This window comes from Sapajus apella, unplaced genomic scaffold (assembly GCF_009761245.1).
Source record: "Sapajus apella isolate SASKATOON/1434 unplaced genomic scaffold, GSC_monkey_1.0 scaffold81, whole genome shotgun sequence".
In the NCBI taxonomy this organism is placed as follows: Eukaryota; Metazoa; Chordata; class Mammalia; order Primates; family Cebidae; genus Sapajus; species Sapajus apella.
Window position 1 is genome coordinate 9,362,146 of NW_022437021.1, and position 27,447 is coordinate 9,389,592.

Consider the following 27,447-nt stretch of genomic DNA (forward strand, 5'->3'; position numbering starts at 1 on the left):
AACTTACAGCTTCAGCTCTTAATATAAATGATGACTAGACTTTAGGAAATTAATTCACATGATATACATCACTGCATAAACCCTGCAAACAGAACTGCCTCAATTTACATCTCTATTCATATGTTGTTTCTCAGCCTAGAATGCTGTCTCAAAATCTAGCTTCCCAAACTTCTCTAAAAAGGTTTATTTCCCCTTTTTATTCCTCCTCCTACCCTGTCCCCACAACAATTTCTATCATCCTCTTCTGATCTTTCATAGCATGCTGTGTATACTACTACAGTCACATGCTACGTAACAACGTATTGGTCAATGATGGACTGGATATACCACAGTGGTTCCCATAAGAGTATAATGGAGCTGAAAAATTCCTATTGCCTAGTGACATAGCTGTCATAATGTCATAGTGCAACACAATGCTGGCATAACAAACCCGTGCTGCCAGTTGTGTAAGAGTATAGCACATACTACTGTGTACAATGCATAATACTTGATAATGACAACAAATGACTTACTGGTTCATATATCTGTTATACCATTTGTTGTTTTCTTAGTGTATGTAGATTTCCCATATTTTAAAGAAGGTTATTATAAGATAGCCCCAGTCAGGTCCTTCAGGAGATGTTTCAGACAGCAGGCATTACTATTGCAGAAGATGATAGCTCTGTGTTTGTTATTGTTCCTGAAGACCTTCCAGTGGGACAAAATATGGAGGTGGAAGACAGTGATATTATCTTGATCCTGTGTAGACCTAGGATTATGTGTGTTTGTATTTTAGTTTATAACACAGAAATGTGAAGAGTCAAAAATAAAAATAATTCTTTTTGAGACATCTACTCTGCCACCTAGGCTGGAGTGCAGTGGCATGATCATGGCTCACCACCTCTGCCTCCTGGGCTCAAGCGATCCTTCCACCTCAGCCTCCTGAGTAGCTGAGACAGGTGCACGACACCTCACCCAGCTAATTTTTTGTATTTTTGGTAGAGATGGGGTTTCACCATGTTGCCCGGGCTGGTCTCTAACTCCTGACTTCAAGTGAGTCACTCACCTCAGCCTCCCAAAGCGCTGGATTACAGGTGTGAATCACTGTGCCGAGCCATAAAAAATTTTAAACTGAAAACTTCTGTAAGGATATAAAGGAAGAAATTATCTTTGTAAAGCTGTGCAAGCATTGTGTTTTTTAAGCTAAGTGTTATTACAAAAGAATCCAAAATTTCAACAAATTTAGAAGTTCATGCCTGTAGTCTTAGCACTTTGGGAGGCGGAGATGAGAGGATTACTTGAGGCCAGGAGTTTAAGGCCAGTCTTGGCAATATAGGGAGTCATAGTTTCTATAAAAACAAAAACAAATTAGCCATGCTTGGTGACTGACATACTCTTGTAGTCCCAGCTACTTGAGACAGATTGCTTGAGCCCACGAGTCCGAGGTTGCTGTGAGCTATGATCACACCACAGCACTCCAGCCTGGTGAAAGAGCGATACCCTATCTCTAATATAATAATGATAATAATAATAATAACATTTATACAGTCAAAAAGTCAAAGCAAGCTAAGGTTATTGTTAAAAGTTGAAAACGTAGTTTAGCCTAAGTGTACAGTGTTCATAAAGTCTATAGTAGTATACAGTAATATCCTAGGCCTTCACATTCTTATTGCCTTACCCAGGCAACTTTTAGTGCTGTAAACTCCACTCATGGTAAGTGCCCTATCCAGGTGCACCATTTTTAATCTTTTATACTGCATTTTTACTGTTCCTTTTCTGTGTTTAGAAACACACATACTTACCATTGTGTGACAACTGTATTCAGTACAGTAACATGCTGTATAGGTTTGTAGCTTAGAAGAAATGGACCATACAATGTAGCCTAAGGGTATAGTATGCGATACCATCTATGTTTGTATACGTACTATATAATGTTTGTACAACTATAGCATGGCCTGATAATGCAGTTTTAAGAACATAGTCATTAAGTAATGCAGCACTGTAGTTTGGTCCTTACTTGACCTTACATTGAATGATTTATATGTAGTGTTTTTCTCTGTAGATTATAAAGTCCTTTAGGGCAGGAACAAAGCTCAATTCGTTTTCATATTTCTTACAGTTCTAGGCATAGCATATGTGCAATAAATATTTAAGGTAATACCTAAATTTGAAAGAATAAATTAGCATCTACAGGGATCATATGAACATTTGAAATTTTAAAAAAGACTTGAAAAGTATTTGCATTTAACCTTTATAGGACTCCAGTGACACCAGATCAGCTGGCATTATGATAATAGTAGGAACTTGAGAATTTGCTCAGCTTTCTACTGTAGAATACCATTGAGAATTAAAGTCACTAGTTTTCTAGTTTGATTTTGAAAATAAACACTCAAGTTGAAAAAATGTTATAGAAACTGTTATTGACTCTAAATGTTTTTCTTGTAAATAGAACTGACAACTGTTAAGCAACAGTTCATTCAACATCTTTATAACTTCGTTGACTTGCAGAAATATAAAACAAGAGTGGGAGATAAGGGGACTCAGCTCTCAGGAGGTCAGAAACAGAGGATTGCTATTGCCCGAGCTCTCATCAGACAACCTCAAATCCTCCTGTTGGATGAAGCTACGTCAGCTCTGGATACTGAAAGTGAAAAGGTGTGTGTGGCCTCCCAACTTACATCATATTTAATTTATGAAATAGAAGGAATTTTGCTGTCGACTATGAAAAAAAATACACATGAGCCCAGGAAAAACACAGAACTTTAGATAATGGTTATTTTGAAGTAATCGAGTATTTTATTCCAAATTTTCTAAAATTGTTATATATTTTAAAAGCAAAGTAAAACATTCAAAAGAAAAAAAGCTCAAATTACATTTTTTAATCACATTAATGAAAAACTGAAAAATACTCAAAAGGGAACTAGTTAAATAAAATATGAAGATTAGACAATTTAAATACTTGTGAAGGCTTTTTTACATCATGGGAACCCATTTGTGTTATATTTAAAAGGTATAACATAACTATGTAGATAATAATGTTGATTTTACAAAATACACATGCATAAAGTTCAAAGATTCAAAGAGATTAGAATTTAAAAGTTGATTAGAAAGATAACATTTTCAAATTTCTTTGAATGTTAAAACTTATTTATACAATTTTTGGGATAAGGTATCTGTTTGATTATCAATAGGTTGTCCAAGAAGCCCTGGACAAAGCCAGAGAAGGCCGCACCTGCATTGTGATTGCTCACCGCCTGTCCACCATCCAGAATGCGGACTTAATAGTGGTGTTTCAGAATGGCAGAATCAAGGAGCATGGCACGCATCAGCAGCTGCTGGCACAGAAAGGCATCTATTTTTCAATGGTCAGTGTCCAGGCTGGGACACAAAACTTATGAACTTTTGCTACAGTATATTTTTAAAATAAATTCAAATTATTCTACAATTTTATCTGACTTGTAAAAGAAGTTTCTGGTTTGTCATCATAAAATGTAGGTATATTGCATTCTAGATCAATTTAGAAGACCTAATTTGGTGTTTATTACAGCATTTGAAATTTGAGAGTTAGAAGTGACACCTGTCTTGATGAACTATTAAAACAGCAGTCTGGCTCTCCCTAAGTTATTAGAAACATCTAGAAAAAGAATAAAATTCAAGATAAGTATAGGTGTAGAAATATAGAAGCCACAGACATAGGGAAATGGTCTTATGGTTCTGAATCATTTGGGTAGACAGGATGGTTTGGGAATAATTTTCCCAAGTACAAAAGAAAGATAAGTTGTTCAGTAACCTAATCTCTCTTAGTAATTTTCTAAATCATTCTATTGTGGAATCAGAGCTTTTAAAATGAATTCCCAGCTTTATCATCCAAGACCAAGAGAGAATGAAATTACCCCTACCCAGCTAACTCTGCAAGCACATATCCATTCCATAAAGCAAGAAAGAGCCCTATCATTATTTTTTAGTTTTAAACTCGTTAATATAAAATGTACATTTATCAATATAATTTGAAACATCAAACATCAACAATACATACTGAGTTTCTATAGCAACTGCCTTCTCTTTTATAACTATACTACTTTTCCCAGAAAATTAATCCATTCATCCTACAAGGAAAGATATATTTAGATGGAAAGCCAAAAATATTCTAGGCAACCCCTGGAAACTAACCACACTGAAATGTTTCCATAATTTGCCCTTTGTTTTCTCCATTATTTTCTGCAACTAATTAGTTCTTAGTGCTGTATCAGGTTGTTAAAGTCAGTAAATTATCCAAGACAAGTTCTTTTTCTTTTTTTTATTATTATTATACTTCTGGGGTACATGTGCAGAACGTGTACGTTTGTTATGTAGTTATACACGTGCCATGGTGGTTTGCTGCATCCATCACCCCGTCATCTACATTAGGTATTTCTCCTAATGCTATCCCTCCCCTAGCCCCCCCCACCCAGCAACAGGCCCTGTGTGTGATGTACCCCTCCCTGTGTCCATGTGTTCTCTTTGTTCAACACCCACTTATGAGTGAGAACATGTGTTATTTGGTTTTCTGTTACTGTGTTAGTTTGCTGAGAATGATGGTTTCCAGCTTCACCCATGTCCCTGCAAAGGACATGCACTCCATCTGCAGAGCTTATAGCCTGCAGTGAATGCCAAGAATGAAGTACTCACACAGTTCCAACTGAGCGGGGCTAGGGAGTAGCTCTTCTGAGAGTCCGCCCCAGCATCCATCTACAAGTATTTATTGAAAGGGCTTGTATTAACTACCAACATCCACTAGACGTCATTTGAGGTAGGTTCCTGAGGCACCTGTGACCTTGTACACACTGAAACTGCATTCTCAGGAGGCTGTTTTCAGCATTTCTTATCACACCACACACTCCACTCCCTGTCCGGTTTTCAGGGTCAAGGAGTTTCATTCCCATGCACAAATAACATACACACAGTGCCTCAGTGTGTTTCCATGCCCTACCTCAAATGCCATGAACATAAACTTGACTATGTTGCCATGTGCCCCCTACATCTCCCCCTTCTTTAATTCTTAGAGCATGCTGGTCATCCCACGCAAGGTAGCTTCTATTGTTCTTCCTTGGTCATAGATGTGACGGGTGGCACCACAGAGCCATCTGCAGATGCCTAGCAGACAGATACAAAAAAGAGTAAGTATCACGGGCATCACCCAAATGCATATGTTTAATCCAGACAACCAGGTGTTTGGGTTTAACAATTAAAAGCCTTCTTGTAATTTGTGAAGGGTACTTGCTTATAATTGCTGCAACCATTCTTCAAGTTGTTTCTTTAGTTTACACTCAAGAGTGGAAATTTGAGAGGCAAGTGGTCATGATAAGCTTCTTGCAGATGTGCTTTTCTAAATAACTGCAAGGTTGAATCTCTTTCCCAATTCCAGGGCAAATTTACAAGCAGCCACAATTCTGCATGCTGTTTTAAAATCATGATATAGGTTATATTTAACTGTGTAATGTTTAGATGAGGCAAGCATGTAGCATAGTAGCTACTGGAAGAGACCTTAATATTATAAAAGGATTGATTTTGCTCTGTGTTAGGAACACTTTGTCCAAACAGAAGTATATAAGGGTGCACAATACAAATCAGTATTATATTAGTAACATTTTGGGCAAAAGAGAAGGTATAGTTGCCACCACTAGTAATGTACTCACCATGTGAAAGAACCCTTTCAAGGAAAGGAAGGCCTAGTCTCCAAATTTGAGTATGAAGAGGGCTTAAAATTTGTTTCCCTTTTAGTTGTAATATTAATCCTGAAAATCCACACTCTGACCAGGTGATAGAACTATTGGAGGGACTCCTAAATCCAATATTCTGATTTGCAGACATCAGATAATCATGGGGACCCCAATCAAGTAAAGTGTCATTTTCAAACAGAGGCCCTTGATGTGCTGCAAGTTGTCTGCACAGAGACCACTGGACAGCCTCAAACTTAACATCACCAGTCCCTCCTCGGACAGCATATAGGAGGATCAGGTACTTGCGTAACTTCCTTAGACACCTCAGTAAGATTAGTAGTAAACAGCAGAAATAAAGGTCAAGTTTGCAAGCTTAGCATCCCTTTTGGGATGATATTAATGATACTCCTGAGGAATAAGAGTAACACGTTTGTTGTGTGCTATTGTGGAAAAACAGAGAGGAATTACTAGACAATAAAGTCAAGGAGTAATTAAGTTTAATCGATTTCAAATTTTTAGTTAAAGGGTAAGACAGGGGCGTCCATCGACCTTCTGCCCAAGAAGTATCATTAGATGACAAAGATCAGCATCCCATCATGTAGTAACATTAAAAACAGGGGTTTAGAACATGACTCCAGTAAACATGTTCTTAAGCTGATCTCACTTGCCAAAGAACAAGAACTACCTGCCACCCTAACATCCATGGCTGTCTTACTTTCTCAGACATTTCCCCAATTACCACCAGATACATAAGAAACCGGTTCTCTGCAGTTGCAAGGGCTTCCACGGCAGTAAACTGGATAGTTGCATGTTAATTCAACCTCTTTAGCTGTCCTCAAGTAATGTCAGGCACCTTCTGAGTCATCACTGTCATTGCTGGTCAATTCTCCAACAACAGGTCCTGTTCTCAAGGAGACAGGCCCATGTTCCCCCTTTTTTGTTTATTAAAATACACTTTAAGAGTTTAATGAGCTCATTTAACAATGGCCTAACTGGTTGAGTTATAGGGAATGCCAGTTTTGTGTTGCATGTGTAAAAGTTGCAATGCATATGCGAATCAACACCTGAGAGAGTAAGGTCCATTATCAGTTTTTATAGTTTGTGGAAGGCCTGAAGTCATAATAGATTTAAACAAATGAGTAATTGCATCTTTAGTTTCTTCTCCAGTCCAGGAGTAGCATGTATCAAGACTGTATAAGTGTCCATGCTAACGTGGAGGAATTTAAAACATTAAATGGGTGGATACTGAGTAACCTCAGTTTCCCAGAAAGTATTAGGCACCAAATCTTGTGGATTGGCACTAAACTTTAAGGAAGAATGAGAGAGAGAATGTCATTGGCAATCAGGACAAGTTTTAATATTTATGTGAGCTTGAGCAAGTGTCAAATGAAACTGTTGTTTAAGGCTGCGGGCATTCTGATGAAAAAAGGCATGATCAGCTTGAGCTCGCAAAAATACTGGAAAGTCTGCAAAGCACATTTGTGGCCATACCAGAGAATCACCTCAAACATTCCCTTCTGATAAGGGACCAGGTAGCCCAGAATGAGAGCGAATATGGGTGATGTAAAGATGGTGATGATGGGCACAGAGGAGCTTTTGCACAGTAAGAAACAAAGCTAGTAGATTCATTAGTAATGCCCTTTACATGTGCAAGATTTAAGTGAGTAATACTGTAAACTGCATAAGCAGAATCACTAACTATATTTACGTCTTGGTGAGGAAAAGTTTGTAAGGCCAATATCAGGACACCTAACTCCACCTGTTGCATAGTTTTAAAATGTTCCTGGATTTTGTGTTGCCAGTTTTGCATGGCATCTTCCCACATTATAGCTAATCTTCTGAGTTTTTCTGAGCTATCTGTAAAGACAGTAGTGGTGTGAAGCAAGGGCTCAGAGACAGCAATAGATACAAATTTAACAGGCACAGTTTGTAAAAAGTTCAGGAGCTTAGAGGCTGGTAAATGGAAGCTGATATTACCAATAAAGTCAGCCATTGCCACTTGCCAATCAAGATCACAAGCTAGGAGAGTATGAAATTGTTCCTTGCTTAAAATAAGGAACGTAGGAATAGAGCAGCAGGGTCATATTCTGACAACTGGATGCAATGTTGACGTTCCTTTACGAGAAGAGAAGCTATTAAGTCTGTGGTCTTTTGCAAATATTTAGAGGGATTATGAGACAGGTACATAACATGTAAAATACAGAAATGGCAAAAGATAAAGCCTACCTATTAAACTAAGGCATGGAAGAGATGGATATCTTGAGTGATTTTTACTATATTTTCTGGTCTTGAAAGTTATTAGAATGTGACTGCAAGTCACCAGGATAATAAACATGCATTGAGTTAGCTTGAGTGTGTAAAAATTAGAGGAAAAAACCTTTAAAAAATTTTTAAACCTTTTTTTATTACAACAAAAAATTGTTAATCTACAAAACATCGGTTTTGTCCAGGCTAGTCTGGAGATCTCAAACTCCTGGCATCAAGCAGTTCTCCCACTTTATGGGAGCCACTGCACCCAGCTGCACCTTAATTTTTTTATACCTTTTATAGTAAAATAGCAGATTTCAGCAAAAGAAAAAACCCTTTTAAATGTCCTTAGGTGCTGGCTATTTTCCTGCATTAGCCATTAGCTGGAATGTCTTAGAAGCGAGCTTGGGAAAGTAGGGCTGTGGCCAGTTTCTTCCCATTTGCTCCGGGCTCGTTAGGCAGCCTCTCTTTCTAACAGCCTGCCACCTGTTGCTACTCTTAACCCGAGAGGAAGGAAAGAAGGCTACAAGTGGCCTCAAGAGGCAGAAAATGACCAGGTGGTACAGTGTGTGTATAAGCACCGAGGTAGGAGGCAAGAGAGTAACAGGCTGGGAGAAGACCACCCCTCTCATCCTCCAGACCACCCACGCGGGGAGCCAATGCTGTTAGGTAAGGTACTGAAAATATACTGGGCTTTTTATTATTTTTACCACCCCCAAGCCGAGAGGCTCAGGGGAGAAGCAGACATGCAGCACAGGGTTTGAAGTTTCCCAGGCACAGCATTTTAAACACTTTATTAAAAAGTGAAACACAAACATTCCTCACTGCTGCGTCTATCTTCTGAAGATGACAGCAGCTGGCAAAGCTTGCCTACCACAGCCTAGTTAGCATTTAGCATACGGCTATGGGAGAGCACCCCTCATTAGCGGGCCTCTCCCCCAGAGCTCTGTACTCTAGGCTGCTCCACACCTCTCTGCCCGCCTTAGGCTAGTAAGGTCGGGGTGCACATGGACTCTTTCTTAGCCCTTTCCCCGGGGGGCCAGGGAAGACAAGGAATTGCTTGTCAGCTGAGACATGCGGGGGGTGGCGGGAAAGGGCAGAAGGAGGAAAAGCAGCAGCACAGCAAGCGGCAGCCATTTCTGGGCAGTTACTAAGGCACGTGACCCTGGTGGGGATTCTCAGGACCGGCTGGAGCTGCCTGCAGCCACCCCAGGACCCGGTCTGTGCCTCTTGGCCTCCCCTCCATCACCACAAACCCAGACAGGGGCAACCTGCCCAGACTGCCAGTGACTAAATGGGCACTCCATGACATCTTAGCAGCTCTCCTGCCTCAGGCCTCTGTGGGCAGCAAGAAATCCAGAGTCTTCTGGGATAAAACCCAGGAGGCAGCACACAACTTTCCTTTATACTCCAGGGAAACAGAAAAAAGACAAGGCCAGAAAGGCCGATGCTGGAAGTAGGAAGTGAGAACTTCCATATTAGGAAGACAATAGTAATCAGCCACTTTCCTTCCCTCCTGGAGGCACCACTCCGGCAGGGAAGTTTGTCAAGGAAACACATTTACCCGATCATATAGACATTCACTGACCAGGGGTCTTATCCAAGGTCCATCCTTTGGGCAGCCGCCAATTTCCTCAAGGGGGATGGGAGGCACTGTTGCCTCGATGGGGCCAACAGAAATAAGTCCCTTTAAGGGTAGAGGAAAAGAAGGCAATAGCTGTTCTACTGGAGGAGGAAAAGGCTCCGGTCCATTGTTATACTCACTAGAAAAAAATCTTTTCCTTATTCCCTATGGAAGGGAAAGAAGCTAGGAGAGAAGTCTCTTCCTGCTGTTCTAGTTCCTGTTTTTCCTTCTCCTTTAAACTTCCTAAATTCCCTTCAGGTGGAAAAGATGGGTGGTCTAACTCATTGCAGTCTGGCAGATAAAGAGGACACAATGCAGAGCGTACCAGCGCCCAGGTGGTCAAAAGAGTAACATTAGTAAAATAACCTTGCTCATATCCTCTTTTCAGGCGGCAACCTACCTGCTCCCGTAACTCTAAATCTAATGTTCCTTGATCAGGAAACCAAAGGCTTTCCTGCTGAATTAAGAGCAAAGCTTGTGTAGAGCTCCAGGCTCTACAGTGCACTGGACAGCCTTAAGTAGCTGTTGCGCTGTTTTAAAAAATACTTTCAGCTGTTGGGTCATTTCTTGACTCATGATAACCTAACCCCTGACATTTTACACGTGCATCCCATCTTCCTGATGGGATTCAGGACTGTCCCTTACTGGGATTCCCCAAAAATTGATGTGTAAATTCAAGATGATCACGTTGGGGGCAACAGTTGCAGAGCTTATAGCTTGCACTGAAAGCCAAGAATGAAGTACTCAGACAATTCCAGCTGAACAGGGCTGGGGGGTAGCTCTTCTGAGAGAGTCTGCCCCAGCATCCATCCACCAAGTATTTATTGAAAGGGCTTGTATCAACTACAAACATCCAGTAGATGGTCATTTGAAGTGGGTTGCTGAGGCACCTGTGACCTTGTACACACACAAACTGCATTCTCAGGAGTGTGTGCACACCACACACTCTACTCCCTGTCTTGTTTTCAGGGTCAAAGAGTTTCATTCCCATGCACAAATAACAAACACAGTGCCTCAGTATTTTTCTATATCCTGACCTCAAATGCCATGTACATAAGCTTGAATATGTTGCCATGCACCCCCTACACACATCCTTTTTTATGACTGCATAGTATTCCATGGTGTATATGTGCCACATTTTCTTTATCCAGTCTAATCATGGGTGGGCAGTTGGGTTGGTTCTGAGTCTTTGCTATTGTGAACAGTGGTGCAATAAACACTTGTGTACATGTGTCTTTATAATAGAATGATTTATTATCCTTTGGTTATATACCCAGTAATGGGATTGCTGGGTCAAATGGTATTTCTGGTTCTAGATCCTTGAGGAATCGCCACACTGTCTTTCACAATGGTTGAACTAATTTAGTCCTACCAACAGTGTAAAAGTGTTCCTATGTCTCCACAGACTCTCCAGCATCTGTTGTTTCCTTAATTTTTAATGATTGTCATTCTAACTGGTGTGAGATGGTATCTCCTTGTGGTTTTGATTTGCATTTCTCTAATGACCAATGATGATGAGCTTTCTAAATATATATTTGTTGGTTGCATAAATGTCTCCTTTTGAGAGGTGTCTGTTTATATCCTTCACCCACTTTTTGATGGGGTTGTGTCTATTCTTGTAAATTTGTTTAAGATCTTTGTAGATTCTAGATATTAGCCCTTTGTCAGATTGATAGATTGCAAACATTTTCTTCCATTCTTTAGTTGCCTGTTCAATCTAATAATAGTTTCTTTTACTGTGCAGAAGCTCTTTAGTTTAATTAGATCCCATTTGTCTATTCTGGCTTTTGTTGCCATTGCTTTTGGTGTTTTAGTCATGAAGTCCTTCCACATGCCTATGTCCTGACTGGTATTCCCTAGGTTTTCTTCTAGGGTTTTTATGGTTTTAGGTCCCATGTTTAAATCTTTAGTCCATCTGGAGTTGATTTTTGTATAAGGTGTAAGGATGGGGTCCAGTTTCAGCTTCCTGCATATGGCTAGCCAGTTTTCCCAACACCATTTATTAAACAGGGAATCCTTTTCCCATTGCTTGTTTTTGTCAAGTTTGTCAAAGATCAGATGGTTGTAGATGTTTGGCATTATTTCTGAGGCCTCTATTCTGTTCCATTCATCTATGTCTCTATTTTGGTACTAGTACCATGCTGTTTTGGTTACTGTAGTGTTGTAATATAGTTTGAAGACAGGTAGCATGATGCCTCTAGCTTTTTATTTTTTTCCCTTAGGATTGCTTGGATATGTGAGCTATTTTTTGGTTCCATATAAAATTCAAGGTGTTTTATTTCCCAATTCTGTGAAGAAAGTCAATGGTAGCTTGATGGGGTTAGCATTTAATTTATCATGATATCGATTCTCCCTAACCATTAGCATGGAATGTTTTTCCATTTGTTTGAGTTCTCTCTTACTTCATTTAGTAGTTGTTTGTAGTTCTCCTTGAAGAGGTCCGTTCCATCCCTTGTTAGTTTTATTCCTAGGTATTTTATTCTCTTTGTAGCAATTGTGAATGGAAGTTCATGCATGACTTCGCTCTTTGTCTGATGTTGGTATATAGGAGTGCTTGAGATTTTTGCACATTGACTTTGTATCCTGAGACTTTGAAGAAGTTGCTTATCAGCTTAAGGAATTTTGGGGCTGAGATGATGGGGTCTCCTAAATATACAATTATGTCATCTGCATATAAAGACAATTTGACTTCCTCTTTTAATTGAATATTTTTTATGTCTTTTTCTTGCCTGATTGCCCTGGCCAGAACTTCCAATTCTTTGTTGAATATGAGTCATGAGAGAGGGCATCCTTGTCTTGTGCCGGTTTTCAAAGGGAATGCTTCCAGTTTTTGCCCATTCGGTATAGCATTGGCTGTGGGTTTGTCATAAATAGCTCTTATTATTTTGAGATTTGTTCCATCAGTACCTAGTTTGTTGAGATTTTTTAGTATAAAAGGCTGTTGAATTTTGTCAAAGGCCTTCATTGCATCTATTGAGATAATCATATGATTTTTGTCTTTGGTTCTGTTTATGTGATGGATTCTGTTTATTGATTTGAGTATGTTGAACCAGCCTTGCATCCCAGAGATGAAGCTGACTTGATAGTGGTGGATAAACTTTTTGGTGTGCTGTTGGATATGGTTTGCCAGTATTTTATTGAGGATATTCGTATTGATGTTCATCAGAGATACTGGCCTGAAATTTTCTTTTTAGTTGTGTCTCTTCCAGGTTTTGGTATTAGGATGATGTTGGTCTCATAAAGTGAGTTTGGGAGAATTCCCTCTTTTTCTATTGTTTGGAGTAGTTTCAGAAGGAATGGTACCAGCTCCTCTTTGTACCTATGATAGAAATTGGCTGTGAACCTGTCTGGTCCTGGATGTTTTTTGGTTGGTAGTCTATTAATTGCTGTGTAAATTTCAGACCTTGTTATCGGTCTATTCAGGGATTTGACTTCTTCCTAATTTAATCTGAGGAGGTTGTAAGTGTCCAGGAATGTATCCACTTCTTCTGGATTTTCTGGTTTATTTGCATAGTTTATCATATTCTCTGATGGTGGTTTGTATTTCTGTGGAATCAGTGGTGACATCCCCTTTATAATTTTTTGTTGCATCTATTTAATTCTTCTTTCTTCTTTGTTAGTCTGGCTAGAGGTCTATTTTGTTGATCTTTTCAAAAAACCAGCTCCTGAATTCATTGTTTTTTTTATTATTTTATTATTTTTATTTTTGAGATGGAGTTTTGCTCTTGTTACCCAGGCTGGAGTGCAATGGCGCGATCTCAGCTCACTGCAACCTCCGCCTCCTGGGTTCAAGCAATTCTCCTGCCTCAGCCTCCCAAGTAGCTGACACTACAGGCACTCGCCACCATGCCCAGCTAATTTTTGTATTTTTAGTAGAGACGGGGTGTCACCATGTTGATCAGGATGGTCTCGATCTCTTGACCTCGTGAGCCACCCACCTCAGCCTCCCAAAGTGCTGGGATTATAGGTGTGAGCCACTGCGCCCAGCCTCATTGATTTTTTTTTAAGGGTTTTTCATCTCTGTCTTCTTCATTTCTGCTCTGATTTTAGCTTTTGAATTTGTTTGTTCTTGTTCCTATAGTTCTTTTAATTGTGATGTTAGGGTGTCAATTTTAGATCTTTCCTCCTTTCTCTTATGGGCATTTAGTGCTATAAATTTCCCTCTACACACTGCTTTAAATGCATCCCAGAGATTCTGGTAGGTTGTGTCTTTTTTCTCAGTTTTAAAGAACATCTTTATTTCTGCCTTCATTTCATTATTTATCCAGTAGTCATTCAGTAGCATGTTGTTCAGTTTCCATGTAGTTGTGCAGTTTTGAGAGAGTTTCTTAATCCTGAGTTGTAATTTGATTGCACTGTGGTCTGAGAGACTGTTTCTTATGATTCCATTCTTTTGCATTTTCTGAGCAGTGTTTTACTTCCAAATATGTGGTCAATTTTAGAATAAGTGCAAAGTGGTGCTGAGAAGAATGTATGTTCTGTGGATTTGGGGTGGAGAGTTCTGTAGATGTCTATTAGGTCCACTTGGTCCAGAGTTGAGTTCAAGTCCTGGCTATCCTTGCTAATTTTCTGTCTCCTTGATCTAATATTGACAATGGGGTGTTAAAGTCACCCATATTATTGTGTGGGAGTCTAAGTGTCTTTGTCAGTCTCTAAGAACTTGCTTTATTAATCTAGGTGCCCCTGTATTGGGTGCATATATATTCAGGGTCATTAGCTCTTCTTATTGCATTGATCCTTTTACCATTATGTAATACCTTTATTTTTCTCTTTTGATCTTTGTTGGTTTAAAGTATGTTTTATCAGAGACTAGGACTGCAACCTCTGCTTTTTTTTTGTTTTCCATTTGCTTGGTAAATATTCCTCCATCCCTTTATTTTGAGCCTATGTGTGTCTTTGCATATGAGATGAGTCTCCTGAATACAGCACACTGATGGGTCTTGAACCTTTATCCAACTTGCCAGTCTGTGTCTTTTAATTGAGGCATTTAGCCCATTTACATGTAAGGCTAATATTGTTATGTGTGAATTTGATCCTGCCAATATAATGCTAGCTGGTTATTTTGCCTGTTAGTTGTTACAGCTTCTTCATAGCATCGATGGTCTTTACAATTGGTATATTTATGAAGTGTCTGGTACCGGTTGTTCCTTTCCATGTTTACTGCTGCCTTCAGGAGCTCTTGTAAGGCAGACCTGGTGGTGACAAAATCTCTCAGCAGTTGCTTGTCCATAAAGGATTTTATTTCTCCTTTGTTTATGAAGCTTAGTTTGGCTAGATATCAAATTCTGGGTTGAAAATTCTTTTCTTTAAGAATGTTGAATATTGGCCTCACTCTCTTCTGACTTGTAAGGTTTCTGCTGAGAGGTATGCTGGGAGTCTGATGGGCTTCCACTTGTGGTAACCCTGATCTTTCTTTATGGCTGCCCTTAGCATTTTTTCCTTTCTTTCAACCGTGGTGAATCTGATGATTATGTGTCTTGGGGTTGCTTTCCTTGAGGAGTATCTTTGTGGTGCTCTGTATTTCCTGAATTTGAATGTTGGCCTGCCTTGCTAGATTGGGGAAGTTCTCCTGGATAATATCCTGAAGAGTGATGGGGAGTTTCCAACTTGATTTCATTCTCCCTGTCACTTTCAGGTCACCAATCAAGCATTGATTTGATCTTTTCACAAAATCCCATATTTCTTGGAGGCTTTGTCCATTTCTTTTCACTCTTCTTTCTTTAATATTATCTTCTCACTTTATTTCATTGAGTTGATCTTCAATCTCTGATATCCTTTCTTCCACTTGATCAATTAAGTTATTGAAACTTGTGTATGCTTCATAAAGTTCTTGTGCTGTTTTATTCAGCTCCATCAGGTCGTTTATGTTCTTCTCCTAACTGGTTATTCTGGCTGGCATTTCATCTAACCTTTTTTCCAAGGTTCTTAGCTTCTTTTCATTGGGTTAGAACATGCTCCTTTTGCTCGGCAATGTTTGTTACTACCCACCTTCTGAAGCCTGCTTCTGTCAGTTCGTTAAACTCATTCACCATCCAGTTTTGTTCTCTTGGTGGTGAGGAGTTGTTATCCCTTGGAGAAGAAGTAGTATTCTGGTTTTTGGAATTTTCAGCCTTTTTGTTCTGGTTTCTTCCCATCTTCACGGATTTATCTACCTTTAGTCTTTGAAGTCGGTGACCTTTGGATGGCGTCTCTGGGTGGACATCCTTTCTGTTGATGTTGAAACTTTCTTTCTGTTAGTTTTCCTTCTAACAGGCTCCTCTGCTGCAGAGTTTGCTGGTGTTTGCTGGAGGTCCACCCTAGACCCTACTTGCCTGGGGATCACCAGCAGCAGCTGCAGAACAGCAAAAATTGCTGCCTGTTCCTTCCTCTGGTAGCTTTGTCCCAGAAGGGTTCCTGTCAGATGCCAGCCAGAGCTCTCCTGTGTGAGGTGTCTGTTGGCCCCTACTGGGAGGTGTCTTCCAGTCAGGATACACGGGGGTCAGGGAGTCACTTGAGGAGACAATCTGTTCCTTATCAGAGCTCAAATGCTGTGCTGGGAGATCCACTGCTCTTTTCAGAGCTGCCAGACAGGGATGTTTAAGTCTGCTGAAGCTGTGTTCACAACCACCCCTTTTCCCAAGTGTTCTGTCTGAGGAATGTGGGGGCTTTATTTATAAGTTCCTGACAGGCTGCTACCTTTTTTCAGGGATGCCCTGCCCAGTGAGGAGGGAGTCCAGTCACAGTCTGCCTGGAGAGGCCTTGCTGAGTTGCCATGGGCTCCACCCAGTTTGAACTTCGTGGCAATTTTGTTTACACTGTGATGTTAAAACTGCCTACTTGAGCCTCAGCTATGGCGAATGCCCTTTCCCGCACCAAACTCGAATGTGCTAGGTCGAGCTAACTGCTGTGCTGGCTGTGAGAATTTCATGCCAGTGGATATTAACTTGCTGGTCTTCATGGGGGTGGGACCCACTGAGTCAGATCACTTGGTTCCCTGGCTTCAGCCCCCTTTCCAGGGGAGTGAATGGTTCTGTCTTGCTGGCATTCCAGGTGTCACTGGAGTATGAAAAAAAAAAAAAAAAACCGCTGCAGCTAGCTTGGTGTCTTCCCAAATGGCCGCCCAGTTTTGTGCTGGAAACCCGGGGCCCTGCCAAATCAAGCTCTTCTAACTGTAAGTAAACCATATTACCAAAGAATTTTTCAAATGTGATCACTGGATGAGTGGATCAAATTTCAGATTAATCAAGACAAAACTGGGGCAAAAAGTACATTTCTGCAGTGACCTAAAGTAAGTAGTGTTCAACCTATTCCTGCATAATTATTCCCAAACTTATCTGACAGGAATCACGGGGCATCTATTAAAAAAAAAATCAGTAAGTGTCGGTTAGGGCCCTGGAATTGGTTCTTTAAAATGCACTCTAGGTGATTATTCACATCAGGTAAGGTAGGAAAAGTGGTGAGGTATAAGTGAGAGGAAATTTCTGTGCAGGTGATACAGTTTCCAAAATACCCACCTTATTATACATTATGGGTTGAGTATTCTTCTTTAAAATGCTTGGGATCAGAAGTGTTTCAGATTTCAGAATATTTTCATTATACTTACTGGCTGAGCATCTCAAGTCCAGAAATCCTAACTGTTCCAATGAGCATTTCCTTATGTCAGCACTCAAAACGTTTTGGATTTTGGAGCATTTCTGATCTTCAGACTTGGGATGCTCAACCTGTATTTATAACCAACCAAATGATTCTAAATATTCTTGCTGTCTAATTTATAACCTTACACTAGAGTGAGGATAAATCAGTTCAGATCTCATCTTCCTTTTCTATACAAACCATGAAGAAATGTATCAGATGTCACAGAAGCCAACACTGAATGTTTTCACAGAGAAATAGTACTGGTGCTTTTCAGGACAGAGGCTGGCACAGTGTGAAGGACTTAACTGTTCATAAAAAACCAGTCTTAGCAAATTCAGAACATGAAAACATGTTTTTTAAAAGGGATGTATAGAATCAGTATACTGAGTATGATGTAATCTTTATATTAAAATGTCTGGCAGATTGCTATACAAATAGGACCCCATAATCATGCCCTCTGTGCCCACTCTTCTACAAAGTGGCCTTCTCTTATCAAGAGATTATTTTTTCCCCAATCCTTGAATCTGGACTTCTCTTGTGAGTTGGTTTAATCAACAAAATGCAGCTAAGTGATGTCATGTGACTTCAGGGCCTAGACCTCAAGAGACCTTGCTATTTCCACCTGCACGTCTCAGAACACTCCCACTGCCAAGTTAGGAAGCTCAGTGTTGATAATGGATGATCAGAGACCATGCAGGGAGAGAAAGTTCTAGCCACCAAATTTCCAGATAGTGTGTGAGCTATCTGATCTTAACACAGGCAAGACCAGCGTTAGAACTGTCTAGTAGCTGTTATCAATCACCTGACAAAGTCATGAGAAATAATGAACTGATACAAGACACTAAGTTTTGGGTGGTTAATTACACAGCAATGTATAGCTGAGGTCAAAAAACACAAGAAAAGCAAACAAGAATGAATCATTTATTCAAACATAAAACAAGAAGCTATATAATTTTGGGAGTTTCATTTTTTGGGTAAAAACTACAAAATTGAACAGCGAGGAGGAAAAAAACAAATTCTGATAATCTGATTCAACATTAATCCTTTAAAAATCACTATAACAAGTTTAAATATAAATGCTTTATTTTTATATTCACAAAACTAATTATAATACACAATGAATTCTGTTATGGTTTTGTGTGTGTGTGTTAGAGGGTATACATCTCCATATGACTACCTAATTTGTCTGTTTGTTCAAAAGAGTTATTTTTCATTTTTTTTTTTTTTGGAGACAGGGTCTCACTCTCTTGCCCAGGCTGTAGCACAAGGGCACCATCACTGCTCACTGCAGCCACAAACTCCTGGGCTCATCCAATCCTTCTGTCTCAGCCTTCAAGTAGCTTGGACTACAGGCACACATACACCACCAAGCCCAGCTAATTTTTTGATCCCGTAGAGACAGGGCCTTACGCTGTTGCCCAGGCTGGTCTCATACTTCTAGCTTCAACCAATCCTCCCAACTTGGCCTTCCAGAGTACTAAGATAGTAGGCATGAGCCACTGCACCCAGGCCAAAAAAGTTATTTTAGATCACCATTAAATTGTAGTGGTCTTTCCCATCAAACATAGTAGGCCTGTATCCCTGTGGTGAATGTAGAAGGCACTGATTGTAGGGAAATCAGCATACAATATTGCAATTCATACCCGGTGGAAGCTAAAAAAAATTAAAGTGCTTGAAAGATGGGCTCTACATTGATGTCCAGAGAGAGGATTTATAACCCATCTAAGTACCAACAAAAATACTGAAAAATTAGAGTAAGAATTGCATTGTTGAAGCTTAAGTATTGCATAGTTCTATATTCGCTATGTTATAATTTGCATTGCTGCTGCATCAGAAGAAACTTAAAATTATTTTTACCTTTTATGGCAGAATAAATTGAGAGAGCATGATTCTATTAATTTCTATATTTAACAAGTTTCCTTAACTTGTTAAAGGAATGATAGCAAGTCAACATTCCTTCCTATCTCATACTACCAACCCACTCCCTGCACCCAGTTTAATAATATGGTTTGGTAAGTGCTTAATGGATGATTCATCTCTAAAGATGAGCAGTGTTCATCAGCTGTATCATATCATGAAAAGCACAAAAAATCAGCTGAACTAGCTTTTCCGCATCGGTCTCTGGGCAGGATTTCCAGGCTGAACAGGCCACAACAAACCTGTGAAGCATAAATAATGATTAATGATTACACAAAAGGCTCCAAATAGTGATGGTGAATACATCCAGGACTTTATTTCATCTGGATATTCATATATGAAATGTGAAGTCTTGTTGACATTAGGTAAATGTAACCTGAGACAATTGAAGGTAAAGCCTATTTGTAGATAATGCTAAGGAACACCTCATTCACTAGATGACTAGAGCCTAGGGACAAAGGGAACAAATTAGCTAGAGTCCTACAGTGCTCTGGAGCTAGGTTTTACTGTGTTTAAAACAGAACAAAAAATCTTCTTCCTAAAAAAGTCCTTTCTAAAGTGCTACTGGAGTGAGTTGGAGTATGAATTCATGCTACAGATTTCAGTGAAATCTGAACTGTTTTAAAGAGTATAGTTATTGAAGAAAGTTAAAAAAGGGCGAGGGGAAGAAGGATAACAGGTGAGAAAGGCTATTTCTTGAAGAGTCAAGGAGAGAAACTCTTGGGATCAAGTCATGCCTTCCTCCATCTTTCTCTAGATATTCCTAATAAGAAATTCCAGATCTGGCAAGTGAGAAAAGCGGCTGCAGGAAGCTGAAGTAAATTAAATAGGAGAGAAGCTTGACTTAGAGCTAGTCTTCCACTTTTCAGTGAGAAATTTCTATAGCGAAATAGGAATTAAGCTCAAAATTAAAATGTGCAATGTAATGCTTCTGGAAAACCATGCAATTTTCACATCACTTAAAAAAAAAGAGTAAATTGTCTTCAACATGTGCTTTAAATTAAGCAAAAAGAAAAATAAAAACATGCTTTGGCCCAGTACATAATGATATAACCAATGTCTGAGTGGATTATATTTGCTGAAAGATATACAGAAACCCCAAGTCCTGCCTTGTTTTCATCTAGTGATTCATGATCACAAGCCATTCTCCAGCTACAGTGGGCATGGAATTCCCAAAGATTTAGCAACATCTAAATATGCTTCTTTCCATAAAATAACAATTCTTATTCAAGTATCAAATTTTTTTTAAATTTCAGTTATCTTTCTAAATTATAAAAAAAGAAAAACAGCGTTTCCTACATGTACAGACAATTCATGAATGAAGTATAGTGTCAAAAACAATGAAAGAAGTTTTACTTCCTACGTAAACAAATAATTCAAGTTACGTTATTTTTGCACACCAACTGGGTAAAGAATTTTTTTTTTTTTTTTTTTTGCTGAGAAAAAGTCTTGGTCTGTCACCCAGGCTGGAGTGCAGTGGCGTGATACCAGCTCACTATAACCTCTACCTCCCAGTTTCAAGCAATTCTTGTGCCTCAGCTTCCCAAGCAACTTGGACTAAGGTGTGTGCCACCACACCTAATTTTTGTATTTTTAGTACAGGCAGGGTTTCACCATGTTAGCCAAATCATCTTCAACTCCTGGCCTCAAGTGTCCACCCACCTTGGCCTCTCAAGCTGCTGGGATTACAGGTATGAGCCACCTCACCTAGCATAATAAGCAAGAATAAAATTCTTAAAGGACACAAATATTTACAGTATAAATATATAAATATATAATCTACGTACATTATAGGTTGGAAGCACAATATAATCTTGTACCATGTAATAGAAATGTAGATAAGTTCTTTCTTATGTATTTTTTATATTTAACAATTTTTTTTTTTTTTTTTACAATGAGCATGTAATATATTTAAAATAAAATGGTCTTGTCTTGGGGTGGAAGAGGTGAAAGGGGAGGCAGGGGAGCAGACACACTCAGTGTAACTTTATGTAAATATATTGCAATTTCTCACTTTTTGGCTTTTTCATTTCTCTAAAAATGTTTCTATATTGTACCAATCCCTGCTCCACTTGCTTTAGATTCAATGCTCCTAACATAGAAGGGTCCATGTCATAAAAGCCATCAAAAACTGTCTTGAATAATCAGAATGCTTCCGTGGGATTACCTGGCGTCAGCTCTGGCACGACTTCTACTGTGTCTTCCTCCTTGTCATTTGGCTCTGGTTCAGAAGCACTCACCTCCTTCAAGTCACCTTCTGTTAATTCCTCTGGTGCGGTGACTATTAGTACTTGAATTTTTAAATTTTTTAAAGAAGATGAGGTCTTACTATGTTGCTCAGGATGGTCTCAAACTCCTGGCCTCAAGCAATGCTCCCACCTTGACCTTCCAAACTGCTGGAAATACAGGCATGAGCCACTGAACTGGCCCAAGATCCATACCTTGAAACCCTTCATCCTCTACCTTTTTTTTTTTGGCCATATCCACAATCTCTTTCACAATTTCCTAGACTGGCTCTGTCGTAAATCCTGTGAAAACATCTGGACATAGTTTTCTCCAGTAGAAATATATTGTTTTGGAGGTTGATTGCTTTCATGACTTCCATCTATAACAACAATGGCATGTTCAATGGTATAATCCTTCCAGACGCTCATGATGTTTTCTTCTATCAGGGTGGAACACAATCCTTGGTGACAATCCTTTCTTCTGAGTCCTGAAAGTAATGAGCCTTAAAGGTCCTTATGAACCCTCATGTAGAGCCTGAATTAGAGATGTTTGGGTACAAGTAGACCACTTTGACACCTTGGATGTTTAAATCATGGGGTTCTGGGTGGCCAGGGTCACTGTCCAAAATCAAAACAACTTTAAAAGACAGTTCCTTGCTGGCTAGGTACTTCCTGACTTCAGTGACAAAGCATCAGTGGAACCAATCCAGAAAAAAAGGTTATCATTGTCCAGGCCTTATGTACAATTAAAAAACGAGCAGCTGATGTTTACCTTTTCCCTTCAAGGCTCAAAGTAACAGCTTTAAAGACAAGGGCAGTCGCGATCATAAACCCTATTGCATTTGCTCAAAACAGTAGAGTTAGCCTATCCCTTTCTGCCTTAAAGCCTGGTGCTTGCTTCTTGTGATGGTTAATACTAAGTGTCAACTTGATTGGATTGAAGGATACAAAGCATTGATCCTCAGTGTGTCTGAGTCAGTCTTGCCAAAGGAGATTAACGTTTGAGTCAGTGGGCTGGGAAAGGCAAACCCACCCTTAATCTGGGTGGGCACCATCTAATCAGCTGCCAGCACAGCCAGAATATAAAGCAGGCAGAAAACGTGAAAAGACTAGACTGGCTTAGCCTCTCAGCCTACAACTTTCTCCTGGGCTGGATGCTTACTGCCCTTGAACATTAGTTAGTCAGCTTTGGGACTCAGACTGGCTTCCTTGCTCCTAAGCTTACAGTTGGCCTATTGTGGGACCTTGTGATCATGTGAGTTAATACTTCTTAATAAACTCTTATTTAGATATATATACATAATAATATATATCTATATCTATATATCCTATTAGTTCTGTCCCTCTAGAGAACCCTGACCCTGACTAATACACTTCTTTTCCTTACTAACAAATGTCCTTTGTGGCTTTTTTTTTTTTCCCCCAGAATGGGGCACATTTGTCTGCATTAAAAACCTGTTCAGGCAGATAGCCTTTCTCCTCTATTATTTTCTTAATGGTGTCTGGGAACTTGTCTGCTGCCTCTGGTTCTCCTGTTATCTTGACATTTTTAAAGCCAAACCTCCTTCTAAAATTATCAAGCTATCCTTTGCTGGCATTAAATTATCCCGCTTTAGATCCTTCACCGTCTTTTAAAGTTGTCATATAATAACTTGGCTTTTTCTAGAATCATAGTAGAGTCTGTAAGTATGCCTTTTTATAAAGGTATTTTGCAAAAAATGCAAAGTTTTAATGTCTGCCAGTGTAGCTGCAGAAACAGCTTCACAAATTTCCTTTTTTTTCCAATGTTACTTAGACTTTATTTATACTGAAATGATAGACAACTGCAGTTACAGATTTCAATCTACCATACGTATCAAGCAAATCAACTCTTTCTTGTAATGTCATGACTTTTCTCTGCTTCTTGGGAGCACTTCCAGTATCACTAGCTGCACTACATAGGGGTTGCATGGTATTATTTAATGTTTATAGTGCTGTACTACCCACAATAAAAAATACATGAGAATCTAACTGCAAAAGATCACTTTTTGTGATCTACTAAAGAGACAAGCTGTTTATGCAGAGATGATTAGCATTATATGGCATTTTAAGTAGATACCTGCAACACTTTAGCTCATCATAATAGCAACACGAGGTGGCTACAAAATTATTACAGTAGTACAGTAAGTATCATAGTTAGTTTTATGCAATCTGATTGAAAACTGCATCTTTACATTTGTTTATATTTCTCTTGACTCCAAATGGCACTACATAAAGTCTGTAAGGGTTTATATAAGTTTTGATAAATTTTAACTTTTTATGGTAGATTTGTGTATATTTTATGGTAGTAAATGATGAAATAGACTAGTATCTATATTTTATGTATTCATGACATACTTTAGATTTTTTGGATATTTCTAAGCTATGCAGTTGTGAGTTTTTTCCAAATTGTCTCAATCTCCAGAAAATTTTCTCATTTATTTAAAATCTGCATATTAGTGGATCCATGCAGTTCAAACCCATGTTGTTCGAGAGTCAATTGTATTAGAAACTGAAATATGTCATGCATATTACCATTCCAATTTTCACTTTCTATCTGAAGTTCCTCCAAGCCTGCCTTCTTCTTATTCACATAGTGCTAAATGTAGTCACATAATTTTTATGAAGCCAATTATGCTTTGAAAGGCCCCTGTAAAGAGACTGCTAGATTGTAAATAAGGACTTCCACGCCTTGCTATCACTTTAATTTTACCTTGTTCTCCACCACTCTTTTCTATACCAGGTTTTGATCTTTTCTTTCTCTCTCTTTCCATAACATAAGTCAAACTCCACACAGCCCAAATGAACTGCATCTGAATTGGGAAAACATGTTTTAAAAAATACAATTTACCCAGTCTCTTTTCTCTGTCTCATTAATATTGTCTGTGACTACATAAACCACCATATATGCAAATGTTTTAACTGAGCTTATTATAAAATACCTTGTGCAAGCCAAATATGTTCACGGGTGTACTGATTTTGAGGATGATGCTATGATTGCTGAGTCAGTTTCAAACAGTGTTCTGCATAAAAGTACCTAAGGGAATGATTTGACAAGTCTCTCAAAAGCAGGACAGAGAAACATGAATATGCATTAAATCCCTAAGTGGTAAAAATAGTTACTTATGTAGCAAGTGACAGATGGCAATATAAGAATCATAGTGTAGGAAAGGCATTTAAATAACAAAAGTAGTATCGTTCTTACACTATAGCACAGTAAGAATAAAAAAGAAAAGCCTCACCTGTCATCTCTGATGTGGTAGAAAAATCCATAACCATTGTGTACCATGGGAACCACCACTCCCTGGACACGTAAATAGCCAATCAGACTTGTTGAGAGAACAAAATTTCCACCTCCTCCACTGTGTAGCACAATAAAAGAACATTTTACAAGGCCTACGGATGCTTATATTGTTTCTAAAAAGCATTTAACATACAAAAAAAAAGAAGCCAACTGATGAAGTTGTAAAATACTACAGTATATTACCTTTTGGTAAAAAGTGGGTCTGTAAACAGTTCTGGAACAGGAAGACCTTCCTCTTTTGCTATGAGTGAAAGACCTAAAAGGTGACGGTCAAATCCTACAAGGAAACCCCAAATCTGAAGTTAGAAAAAAATTTTCACCATGAGAGATTTTTTTTTAAGTCAGAAAAATGTTAAACATAAGTACCTTTTCCAGCTGAACAATCTTTCATCATTTTATTATGTTTTGCAAAAGCTTGTAACATCTTTTGCTGCCGCTCATGAAGCTGTATTAAAAATCAAAGGACACTTCAATAACAAACTGTACAGAACTCAACTAGAAAAAAATCCTAAGCTCACTGTAATTAGGATTTGGGAAATGTGGGAAAAGAAAGAAGATTTCTAGGAAGATCTGTAACACATGCTCCTATGTATTTTCTTTAATTATTCTATCGCCTATTTTTCTCTGTATGTCTTGCTTTTTATTTCTTTCCTGGAATAGGAAAATATGAATTTGGGGACAGCACTGGTGACATTAACAAGGACAAAGATAAAAGCAACTGAGATTTCAAAATGAAAGCATAACTACAAAAACGACAATAAAGTGGTTGTATGAAATTAAGACACAGGCACTCAGATATAACCACAGCTAGCAAAACTAAAGAAACAAATATACTAAAACAACAGTGAGAAGGAAATTCACTGTTGTCTAAATGCTTAAAAAAAAAAAGAGTATGGAACAAAGCATACAACTGTCCTGAATTTAGTACATGAAACAAGAATCTGTGATTTCAAAAACATTCAATCACATCAAGAAAAGCTTCCTTTTAATGGCACTTTAGGAGTTTTGTGCTTATTGGTATTGTTCTAAAGGTAGATTAGAAGTACTGAAATACGTAAAGTACTGAGGACCCTTTGCCTAGAAAATAACACAAACAGGCTTCTTTTCCCACCTTCCCTTTTCCTTAGTCTTTACAAATACACATTTCACTGGTGAATGAACAAATGCTTTGAAAACCTCAGAAGAGGATGTCTCAAAATATTTTAATGATCCAGAAAAATTGAAGCAAAGAAGTTAGTTACTCAAAGACCACTGTTCCTTTAGAACAATTCAACAAATCTTGTTAGTGTTTTTCTTTTCCAATACTCACAGTGGTGGAAGGATCCTGCATGGACTGGCACCACCTGACTGCTTCAACTGTGCATGATCGCACAGTCTCCGTACGGCCATGATAAAAATATCTTGTCATAGCTGTTTCATAGCAACAACCAGGGCTACAAGAAAAAATTAAGAGTGTATCATAAGAAAGAAAATGCTCTAATATCATTAAAGATACCGTTGCCTAATAAAGCTAGCTTCGTTCAGAGACTAGGCTCTCTAACACAGGTAGGTTGAAGACTTTTAATAAAAAAGAGGCTACTTTCAATACCAAAGAGCAAAAAGTACTCTGATAATGTAGGCTGTTTCAAAGGCCTGACTACTGTCAGGTCATATACATTGCAGTCTGTAGCAGACAGCTTCTAAGATGGCCCCCAGGATTCCTGCCTCCTGCTATTTATGCTCTGCTGTAACTCCTCACTTTGAGCACAGGCTAGACAGTGACTTGCTTCTAATGGAGAGAATACAGCAAAAGTAATGGGATATCACATCTGAAATTAGGGTACAAAGAGAGTTCTCTCTTGTTCTGTTATTTCTCACTCTGAAGAAAGCCAGCTGCCATGCTGGGGGCTGCCTGATGGAGAGGCTCTAGCGGCAGAAAACTGAGAAAGGCCCTCTGGACAACAGCTAGGGAGGAACTGAATCCTACTAGACCCTCAGGAGAGCAGCTGAAAACAGCCTTGGCTGATACTGACTACAGCCTCATGAAAAACCTGAATTAAGTCAGAGGTACTCAACTAAGCTGCATCACAAAAAATGACCCGCAAAATTGTGTTATAAAATTACTGACCCACAATATGTGATATAAAAAATGTATGTGTTTTAAGCCACTTAGTTTTGGGGTGATTTATTACACAGAAATAGATAACACAGAGTCCTTGATCTTTAGTTCCTTCAGAATAAAGTAGAACTTTAAGAAGTTCCCCAGAGTGATATCTGTTTTCCTGGGTGGAGAATGATATAGCAATTTTAAGTATAAAAGTCTCTTCTGTTCAGTGTTTCTGTCTCTCTGGAGTGAAATGCTATCCCTTCAAAGTGTGAAGGAGGAAGTCTGAGTAATATCTTTAAACAGCACTAAAATAACATTCTTTCAGAAAGCAAATTAAAAATAAAAGCAGTAAAAATGAATAATAAAATAACACCACTCTGTAGCCTCAAATGAAATAATGAATCTTGGCTATGATCTTCAATGGCTACTAAAACATTAGGTAAAAAATTCAGGGAGTAAACTTTTTATAATAGATGCTGGCTGACAAATGAACACACTCTCAATCTTAAAAGATGGAACAGAAGGAAAAGAGCATTAACTATTTGATTTATTGTAAAATGTAACCAAAATAAGAACTGACGCTTATCAATTCTATAGCTCTACCAGTTTCCAAGACAAACAAGAGACTGAGCAACATGTTAAGTATCACCATGAGAATACAATCAGGAAAATTCAGAAAACTGTATGGGATAAATGACCCCGTTTCTTCATAAAATCAAATACAATGAGAAAAA

The 27,447-nt window shown here is 38.7% G+C and overlaps 2 protein-coding genes across 10 annotated transcripts in view; one reads left to right on the top strand and one right to left on the bottom strand.

Annotated features, from left to right (window-relative positions):
• The window catches only part of ABCB4 (ATP binding cassette subfamily B member 4), a 67,160-nt gene extending 63,731 nt beyond the window's left edge, over nucleotides 1–3,429 (top strand). For 4 of the 5 annotated variants that reach the window (XM_032253030.1, XM_032253031.1, XM_032253034.1 and 1 more), the window contains 2 exons: nucleotides 2,488–2,634; nucleotides 3,171–3,429. In XM_032253030.1, the coding sequence (XP_032108921.1) occupies nucleotides 2,488–2,634; nucleotides 3,171–3,377 (354 nt within the window). In that variant the 3' untranslated portion in view covers nucleotides 3,378–3,429. The remainder of the gene's footprint in view (nucleotides 1–2,487; nucleotides 2,635–3,170) is intronic. The other variant, XM_032253033.1, reaches the window with a different exon arrangement.
• A 14,638-nt stretch (nucleotides 3,430–18,067) lies between these two features.
• Nucleotides 18,068–27,447, bottom strand: part of CROT (carnitine O-octanoyltransferase) — a 53,591-nt gene continuing 44,211 nt past the window's right edge. For 4 of the 5 annotated variants that reach the window (XM_032253040.1, XM_032253037.1, XM_032253039.1 and 1 more), the window contains 5 exons: nucleotides 25,937–26,060; nucleotides 24,994–25,072; nucleotides 24,811–24,904; nucleotides 24,566–24,685; nucleotides 18,068–19,322 (listed from right to left, as the gene is read on the bottom strand). In XM_032253040.1, coding sequence (XP_032108931.1) covers nucleotides 19,202–19,322; nucleotides 24,566–24,685; nucleotides 24,811–24,904; nucleotides 24,994–25,072; nucleotides 25,937–26,060 — 538 coding nt within the window. In that variant the 3' untranslated portion in view covers nucleotides 18,068–19,201. Of the gene's footprint in view, nucleotides 19,323–23,086; nucleotides 24,361–24,565; nucleotides 24,686–24,810; nucleotides 24,905–24,993; nucleotides 25,073–25,936; nucleotides 26,061–27,447 lie in introns of those variants that run through there. The other variant, XM_032253042.1, reaches the window with a different exon arrangement.